Here is a 9,899-nt window from a genome sequence, read left to right as displayed (position 1 = left end):
ACAATGTCCATGACTGATGATTTGTTTGTTGTTAATGTGCAGCCCTGGTTGTTTTGATGTTTACATGTCAGTGTGGCTTAAGGTTTACATACAACAACTCCTAATGATCTCAGATAGATCACTTGACACCTGACACTGTAGGCTACTTGTGTAGCCGTTGACTGTGGTTATTTCACATTCAGATTACTCACATACATTTATGCTGATTTATGAGCTAATCGTTAATCCTAACCAACAGGTTTGAAATTTACAACACAGATACTTTTCCTGCCAGAACTGCAAGCATCATCGCCCAAAAAATCACGGAAACAAATAGCCTATAGACCTATTTCCATCGTTTTAAAGTTACACAATTCAAAGTTTATTTGCCACGTGCACAGGATACAACAGGTTGAAAACAGTACAGTGAAATTCTTACCTTTGGAGCTATTTCCCAACAATGCGGTGATAATAATAATAATAATAATAATACAAATATAGATAATAATATAAAATCTAATAAAATAATTAACGTAAGAGTAAAAACCACACAAGAACTACGATGAGGGATAAAGAAACGTTTGTCAGCGGCCTTGGGTAATTTCATGACGTTTGAATGTATTCAAGATCAACATAGATATAGGCAACAGCATAGGTAATTGTTTTTGGTGTTTCATACATACACAGTGCTAGGAAGGAATGCTCCGGGAAACCGCCAAGCAGTAGGATAAGTGGAGGGCATGGCCACGGTTCAGGTGAATTGAAAGTGCACAGTGCTCAGCCTCAACAGAGCTGAGGCTAGACAGATTTTCTAGCCCTGCCTCCTCCTCCTTTACATAGACGAGACAGCCCTTACCTGTAGTCATTCACCTTGCTACTCCCCTGGCTTCGCTCAACACTCCTCGGGACGCAAGGGAACCTTGGATTAACACCGATAAAAGACAGGGGATACAAGGTGCGCGTCTAGGGGACGGTATCTGTAGGCCTATTGATGGTTCCTGCTATGAGTCAAGTTAAAAAACCGTAAAATTGTGAGAATCTTACAAGATGTCAAAGTCCTCGGAACAGTTTGATGACCCGGACTGTGTTTGTTCCTTCGGTATGAAGTTAACGTGGGATATCAACGACCCAAAACTGCCTCAGGTATGTAAAAATCTCTCATTATGACAGTTTACGATACACTTTAGAATATAAGCTATTCAATAATATATATTTACATTTCCACATTATATAGCACTTGATAATCAAAATATGTCAAGGTAAAATCGAATAAATCATTGTTTCAATTTGTAGCCTAAAGATATACAGAGTTCAGGATAAATTAGTTTGCACGCAGATTGTCATGATTTGCCTAATATGCTTTCACAACTCAGCTATCAGATATTCATTTGCACTTTATGGCCATACCTTCGGATCTCTCCACAATCAAAACGTATTTTAGCCAGGTATATTCTAATCATTGGCCTGTAATTTTCGTGTATAACCTTATTATCCATTTAGAAAGCACTTGAAAATAAGGAATCTATCCAAATCTATATTTCCCCCTAATTCTGACAGGACACAAAGCAGTATGATGCATTTCAGGAGTGGACGGATGGGTATGTTCGTTACATCTACAGTGGGGAGGACAAGAACGCACAGCGCCACCTGAGCGGATGGGCAATGCGGAACACCAACAACCACAACTGTCAAATTCTCAAGAAGTCCTGCCTGGGCGTTGTAGTCTGCGGCCGAAACTGCACGCTGGCTGACGGAAGCAAACTCCAGCTCAGACCAGCGATCTGCGACAAAGCACGACAAAAACAACAAAGTGAGTAAAGGCATTATGCACAGCTGTATTGCATGGTGTACACCTGCCGACGCGTCTCATCGGAAAAAGAATGAAAACATTATGCCACTGTAACATTAACAATGCAGCTATTGGTGCTGTATCAAATTATTCATAATGATAGCCTACTTATTGGGCCTGTCGACTATGTCGACTATTTTTGAGAATATAACCCCACTCTGGAAAGATATATTAAACGTTACATCAGGTGTAAACACTTGGTAGGCTACATCTGACTCATTCATTCAGTCATCACATTGACACACTATATAAAATGTGACACTTTGTGCTTCATCATAATATCCTCACTTATGCTGTAGTAGTAGAAACAACGTTTGCTGAAGTCGAGATACTTAAAGCGTGAGAATAGCCTACAGGAGCGGTCAAAATGTATGGAAAACATTCTTGGTTGTATTTTGAAAAACCAATTAGGTTCTTGGTGTGCTCAGACTATAAAGTTCGTGGTAACATAATAAACAGCTTTATATATAGAACACCTAGTTAAACAACTTCTATTAAACAATACTGTTGGTCTGACTGAAAAAAAAAACAAGATAATTTAAAATAAAAGCCCTCACTGTAAAAATACACACACACATTATTTTTTATATATATATATATATATATATATATATATATATATATATATATATATAAATCACACATTTTATTTTGTATCTTATTATTATTTCACTTGTGACCACTCTCCACACTATGTTCGTCCTCTCACATCCAGAAAAGTATAATAGTTAATAAATAATCGTACAATACTAGAATACAAAAGTCCCTTTTATACTATCAGCCCAAAGTGAAGCCAAATGCAAAATGAATTAAGCATTTATTTGAAGCATGGAGTGAATCTGTTGTAATATGGCCTTGTTTAAAACTGTGTGGTTGTTTAAAACTGTGTGGTTGTTTAAAACTGTGTGGTTGTTTAAAACTATGTGGTGGTTTAAAACTGTGTGGTGGTTTAAAACTGTGTGGTTGTTTAAAACTGTGTGGTTGTTTAAAACTGTGTGGTTGTTTAAAACTGTGTGGTGGTTTAAAACTGTGTGGTGGTTTAAAACTGTGTGGTTGTTTAAAACTGTGTGGTGGTTTAAAACTGTGTAGTTGTTTAAAACTGTGTGGTTGTTTAAAACTGTGTGGTGGTTTAAAACTGTGTGGTTGTTTAAAACTGTGTGGTGGTTTAAAACTGTGTGGTTGTTTAAAACTGTGTGGTTGTGTGTACTGGTGGTTGTTCTCCAGAGAAGCTGTGCCCCAGCTGTAGCTCTGCCCTGGAGCTGATGCCATGCAGAGGACACAGTGGCTATCCCGTCACCAACTTCTGGAGAATAGATGGAAAAGTAATATTCTTCCAGGTTTGTGGGCTCATATTCTCAATTGAGATTCCGGTAACACTTTATTTAAAGGTTTTCCTTCCTTTTAAACCATTAATAACCTATTTGTTGATCATCATGTATAAAGCATTTATTACCTATAAAGACCATGTACAATATATTTTTTTGTACTTACTTCATGTGATGGTTAATATACTATAGATGTTTAGCGGTTTTTAAGCAAATCTGCAAGTAAAGTGTTAAGGTTTTAGTATTGCCATTTTTTGACAATGAATTAGCAATTAGCATGGGTTCATAGATTTGATATTTGATCAATAAAATCTGAAGGCAAAGAATTTTAATTCATGATAAAAAACAATAAAAAATCAAAGTGCGTGACCAAAGGTTTTCTAAATTATTTCAAGAAAGTAACAATCGTAGTATGTGTTGATGTGATTGCAGGCTAAGGGAGTCCATGACCACGCCAGACCAGAGAGTAAGTCTGAGACGGAGGCCCGGAGAAGTGCAGTGAAGAGGAAGATGTCCTCTCCACACTTCTCCCAGAAGAGGAGGCTGGTAGAATCAGATGTAAGAGCATTTACCCTCCATGGTCATATATGCACTCTGAATTATGTCTACCTGGTTCCTCTCAATTGTTTTCCTATAGGAAGATGTTTCTTGCCACTGTTGCCTTTGCTTGCTCGTTGTGGTTGTTTAGACTGGGTGGCTCTCTGATACAATAAGCACTTTGTGACCTGCACCTCGAATACTGTAAAAGCCCTATGCACCTACAATGAGATTGCCAAGTAAAGAATTCACAAAATACACACATGCCATTTATTCCATTAGATGCAGTGGACTTGACTAGCCTATCACTAATATGTACTGTTGTGTACTATTACTTCTTCAGACTGGGAGATACCATGACCTGGGCGCTCCCTTCCCCAACCTGCACCAGCTGTCCTGCATGGAGGGTCCTGACCGCTTCAGCATCATCCCTGAGTCCAACTTCCCCTTCCAGAACCCTGAGCCCTACAAGACCCAGCACTACCCGCCCTTCCAGAATCCTGAGCCCTACAAGTTTGCCTACGACTCCCACACCACCCTGGGCGAGGCCCCCTCCACGCTCCAGAAGCCGGCCAACCACCGTCTGTACATGCCCCGGCCTCCATGTGGCTACGACTTTGCTGTGCCTGGCTATTTAGGCTCTGGCTCCTACACAGCCCTCTACAAGGACCCCAGTAGCCCCCAGGCAGAGGCCCCTGAGCCCAGCAAGGTGAGCTTGGGCCTGGGTACCAGCACCACCACACCTCACACCACCAGCACCCTTTCGGGCCATGACCGCAGCAGCTACGACACTACCAGCAGCAAGCATCACGGCTGGAAGCAGATCCTGGGCAAGGGGACATACGGGGAGCGATGTGAATACGGGCAGCTCCCTGGCAACGCCAACCACCACTACTACAACAGTGAGTATCCGTGCAGGACCCTGACGGGCCCGGTGCCAGCCACGCCCGCCTCCCTGCAGACCATCATCACCACCACCACCAAGGTGTCCTACCAGCCCTGCCTCAAGCCCTCCGTGGTCAAATATGGCGATAACATCTACGACGTCAAGGGCCTGCCCAACTGCAACTCCCTGCTCGAGGACAGCTCGCCCACCTCCTACTCCGATCTAAAGATTCCAGAAGATTCCGGGGTCATCAAGTCGGCGCTGTCGTACCAACCGGAAACCCTACCAGCCAAAATCGAGAGGGCAGAGAACTTTGACACTTACCGATACAGCAACTACGCGTCCAACAGCTATCCCGACAGGGTTTCTCATCCGCTTAGATATGACGGAGTAGGGTACTAAAAGCTCACCAACAGAGCGAATAAGAGGGAGATATGACAGAGGAGTACGTTTGATAGTTGTGCCCTGTATACAAATGATCAGAAAGAACACTTGGAGCAGACTTATTGACACCTTTTATCAGGTTTGTGAATATCTATTGTTATTTATATATTTGAGGTGTTGGAATGCATTTGGACTGCTAGTGATGACAGTCATCTAGGATGTTCACAACATTTCCCAATTTGCATTTAATGCATAAGGAAAAGCCACAATGCAGTTATTATGTAAATGTAAATATTATGCAGGTTGACCTTTATTGTCATGAGACTTGCCCTGGAGGCAGAACTGAGCGGTTTCTGCTAGATGGGCCAGCTGCAAAGTCAAAATTGGCAATATCTTAAACATTTATGAAAACAACAAATTTGCTTTTTGGTCTTAAAGGGATACTTCGGGATTTTGGCAATGAGGCCATGTATCTACTTCCCCAGAGTCAGATGAACTTGTGGATACCATTTTTATGTCTCTGTGTCCAGTATGAAGGAAGTTAGAGGTAGTTTCGTGAGCTAAGGCTAAATAGCGTTAGCGCAATGACTGGAAGTCTATGGGTATCTGCTAGCATGCTAGGCTCTAGGGTTAGCAGTGTGGTTGGGTTAAGGTTAGGTTTAAAATCAGATTTTATGACTTTGTGGCTGTGTCAGCTAGTGACCACTCTGCAGAGCTGCCTCCTGTACACGAGTCATCCCAATAAATGCCAACCTGCAGTTATTATGAAGTCCCCTGTAGCTCAGTTGGTAGAGCATGGCGCTTGCAACGCCAGGGTTGTGGGTTCGTTTCCCACAGGGGGCCAGTATGAAAAATGTATGCACTCACTAACTGTAAGTCGCCCTGGATAAGAGTGTCTGCTAAAATGTAAAACAAAATATTGCCTTTGGATAAATAAATAATTTTTTTTTTTTTTTTTTTGATAGAATATGAATATGTATTCTTCAAATCAAATCAAATCAAATCAAATTTTATTGGTCACATGCGCCGAATACAACAAGTGCAGACATTACAGTGAAATGCTTACTTACAGCCCTTAACCAACAGTGCGTTTATTTTAAACAAAAAAAGTAAGAATAAAACAACAACAAAAAAAAAGTGTTGAGAAAAACAAAGAGCAGAAGTAAAATAAAGTGACAGTAGGGAGGCTATATATACAGGGGGGTAACGGTGCAGAGTCAATGTGCGGGGGCACCGGCTAGTTGAGGTAGTTGAGGTAATATGTACATGTGGGTAGAGTTAAAGTGACTATGCATAAATACTTAACAGAGTAGCAGCAGCGTAAAAAGGATGGGGTGGGGGGGCAGTGCAAATAGTCCGGGTAGCCATGATTAGCTGTTCAGGAGTCTTATGGCTTGTGGGTAGAAGCTGTTGAGAAGTCTTTTGGACCTAGACTTGGCACTCCGGTACCGCTTGCCGTGCGGTAGCAGAGAGAACAGTCTATGACTAGGGTGGCTGGAGTCTTTGACAATTTTGAGGGCCTTCTTAAGGTATTTTGTCTGTGTTACAATATCACGTTATATTCCGATGGCACTGGAATAAATGTTCTATAGACTGGGACGGGCTACAAAAGCATAATGAATGTGCTCTTGGTACCAGTGCAACTGTAAGTGCAGTCTTGTGGGTGCAGGGTTGTGGGTTCGTTTCCCACCGGGGGCCAGTATGAAAAATGTATGCACTCACTAACTGTAAGTCGCTCTGGATAAGAGCGTCTGCTAAATTACTAAAATGTAAAATGTCTTGAACTGTACAGTCTCTGAACATAATTATGTGACATTAAAATTCAATGAGCTCCCACCATAGATTTGACACATTCTGATTTTGTGGTTATGGCCTTTGTTTTGTTCCAATTATCATTAACCTCCAGCCCTTTGAAAGACCTTGCAATTTAAACAAAGTCGGCTGCTTTAAAACACTGGGGGGACGAGGACAATAAGACAAAACACGTAGGCTACTTGCCACCCCACAAATACAGTACACACTTACTCATTCAGAAAAGGATGTACTCGTGTCAAAAGGGATGAAGTTGGGTAATTCATCGTCAGGTTTGCTATCCGGACGCGTTTAACCTTGTGGTTCAGAGGCGCCCTGACAAGTATTTCCCTCCATTTTAGGGTAGGGACGAGAGAGAGAGCGAGATGTCTTTGTCCTTCCATTCGAGAATGCCGGTAACACAGGTCGCTGACAGTATCTCTCCTCGCGGCGGGTTCAGCAGGGAAGCGGCGCCGCTTCATTTCGCTGACTCCGCCGGGGAGTTTTCCCGTCTCGATAAACAAATGACTCACTATTATTGTAATGACAGAGGTGGTGTGAGCCATGAATCAGTTTGTCCATATGTGGAGGAGTAGGTAACACCAGGGATGTGATCATTTTTAGCGTAACTGTGTGCTGACTGGAGACATAACTGTACCCCTGTCAGACAGACAGATCACAGACTGATAACGCTCTGTCTCAATATTTCGGAAAGCTAAGGCTGTGACGATTATGGAATTTTGGGTAACGATTAATTATCACACAAATCGCCATGGTTCTTGACATAATTGTCATTTTTGTTGAAAAATGTTTTGAGCTTGTAATGCATCATAATGCATCTTTTACAATTTTCTACGACATACCTAATGAATACAACACAGCTTTGGTGACTCCCCTGTCTCAAAAACAACTCGTTTTAACCGATTGGAACTTTTGGAAACTAAGCTTCTCATCCTGACCGTGCCGGTTTGCTCGCAAAATGAGTTTACCCACTTCATGTAAAAATGAAAAACTGCTATTGGGTAAACTATATCTACTTGAATATGACGATTATTATTTTTAGTTCACATTTATTGTACACAATTTTCAGTTACAGGATTATACAGTAATTGTGCCAGCCCTACAGAAAGTTATTACCTTGTATTGGCTTACTTTTACAGAGACATAGCTTCTTCTGGATAGTTGAGCTGGATGTGTAGGCCTACACCTAAAATGCAGCGTTTTGACAGCAAAACACATTTCATATACAACATGTTTGTAAAAACGTTGAAATGTAAGGTAGAGCTCATGAGACTACATAGGCAGTATAGGTATAGTGACAATTAGCCTACATATTATCTTTAAAATTATAGACGTGGCTGATGATAGTATGTTAGAATCATAGATTATATTACAGTGCATGGTAGGCTATAATGCTTTATACAACGGGTGGGTCTAATCCTGAATGCTGATTGGTTAAAACAGTATTCCAGCTGGTGTCTATTCCACAAGTTACCACCGGCTAAATCTATGACGTTACAATGCCTATTTACTCTGTTCCATCTGACGGCGCAATCCACTGTCTCATCAGCCCAGCCAGGCAATTCATAAACTTGATCTCCACTATAGAATGCATCTAGACATTATCTCCCATTTCTTTTAGACTAACATTTAGTTTTCAACAGCGGAGATTTGAGTGATTCATCAAACCTAACTTGTTTAACTGAAAGGATCTCATTTACAATACCATTCCCCTCTGTATGGCATGGGTCATGGCTTTATTCTACAGTCCTGTTTGAGCTTGTAACTTTCTAGATCTAATCAAAGACTGAACTAAATTGGTAACCAAATTGTAGACCTACATAGTGGTGCTTGTTTCAGTGAGTGGTAGCACTATTTCAAAGTCCAGTTTCAGCTGGTTTCTATAGGTTAAACCTGGGAAGTATGAATTATTTATTTGAAGCATTGACTCAACTCACATTCACACTGGATGGAAAACAAGTAAAATCAATTTAGCTGCTGTTTAAACCTCACCATATAATCATCATCGTATCAAAATAACTTTCAACACTATCAATGGTTTATATTGTAGTAAATGTACAACAAATTGTAGTACAAAAAAAAAGGGTTACGAAAGGGTTCTTAGGCTGTCCCCATTGGAGAACCCTTTTTGGTTCGAGGTAGAACCCTTTTGCGTTCCAGGTAGAACCCCTTTGGGTTCCATGTAGGACCCTCTGTGGAAAGGGTTCTACATGGAACCCAAAAGGATTCTACCTGGAACCAAAAAGGGTTCTTCAAAGGGTTCTGCTATGGGGACAGTGTAATAACCCTTTTAGATTCTAGATTGCACCTTTTTTTCTAAGATTGTAGAGGTGGTGGTAGCTAATAATAATACAATTACCCTCATTAGTGAACATTCCAGAACAAGTGGATTCCAACCCACATAATACACACCTGCATGTCACTTTTACTCTTCACCCAAACATGGCAAACTTTGACCTCTAGGCCTCTCTGACCCCCCTTGACCATTGGCCCTTCTCTGCCATGAAACCTGTCTTGATTTCCACTCAGGGGTTGACTAAACCTGTATCCTCCCCTCTGAAGGTACAATACCACACAACTACTCCCAGGGCAGTAGCACTGGCTGTCTGATAGGTGCCTGATTCATGTTAGTGAATCTGCAGCCACCCCTATATTCCTCCCCCAGCCCTCATCCCACACCACCATACTTCAAGAGGATATGTTTACAAACAGTGGGGTAGAGATACACCATGTTTAAAACCAGGTGCCCGGTTATCTCTGCAATAATATAGCTTCAAAGAGATCCAAAAGGGGCTCAGAAGTTGGTCTGTGCCTTAGACTGTTGGACACATCATGGGACCTTGGCATTGCCAACAACGAGTAGGGTGCACAGTACAAAATACACGGCTGTATTTTCTGAAGTCCATATTCTGAAAACAAATGGAACTTCAAAAGCACCAAACATAAGCTTCCTGCATTGTCATGTCCCTTTTTTTTCCATTCTTTTTTTTTTTACCATTGCACACTTCTTTGCAATCTGCAAAACAAAGAATGGGGCTTTAACTATTTTATTCTCCCAAAAAAGCATTCCTGTGAAGATTAAAATGGAAGGTCCCAGGTGGTGGGCCCACTGAACCAGTCTTCTAAC

At 41.4% G+C, this 9,899-nt stretch overlaps 1 protein-coding gene across 1 annotated transcript; it reads left to right on the top strand.

Annotated features, from left to right (window-relative positions):
• Positions 1-761: 761 nt before the first annotated feature.
• LOC121549505 (chorion-specific transcription factor GCMb) lies at positions 762-5,352 on the top strand. Its single transcript, XM_041861295.2, has 5 exons — positions 762-1,122; positions 1,537-1,789; positions 3,053-3,165; positions 3,586-3,711; positions 4,034-5,352. Exons 1-5 carry the CDS (start codon positions 1,027-1,029, stop codon positions 4,976-4,978), a joined length of 1,533 nt encoding a protein of 510 aa, XP_041717229.1. The 5' UTR covers positions 762-1,026; the 3' UTR covers positions 4,979-5,352.
• The last annotated feature ends 4,547 nt before the right edge of the window (positions 5,353-9,899 follow it).

This window comes from Coregonus clupeaformis, chromosome 34, assembly GCF_020615455.1.
Source record: "Coregonus clupeaformis isolate EN_2021a chromosome 34, ASM2061545v1, whole genome shotgun sequence".
In the NCBI taxonomy this organism is placed as follows: domain Eukaryota; kingdom Metazoa; phylum Chordata; class Actinopteri; order Salmoniformes; family Salmonidae; genus Coregonus; species Coregonus clupeaformis.
Note: the sequence above shows the minus strand (reverse complement) of the source record. Positions and strands in the feature narration are given on the sequence as shown.

Bases quoted from the DNA above. Each gene is read 5' to 3' on its own strand.
- LOC121549505 (XM_041861295.2), top strand. From the start codon at position 1,027: ATGTCAAAGTCCTCGGAACAGTTTGATGACCCGGACTGTGTTTGTTCC. The intron at 1,790-3,052 runs GTGAGTAAAGGC...GTTGTTCTCCAG, and splicing joins AGCACGACAAAAACAACAAA to AGAAGCTGTGCCCCAGCTGT. The intron at 3,166-3,585 runs GTTTGTGGGCTC...ATGTGATTGCAG, and splicing joins GAAAAGTAATATTCTTCCAG to GCTAAGGGAGTCCATGACCA.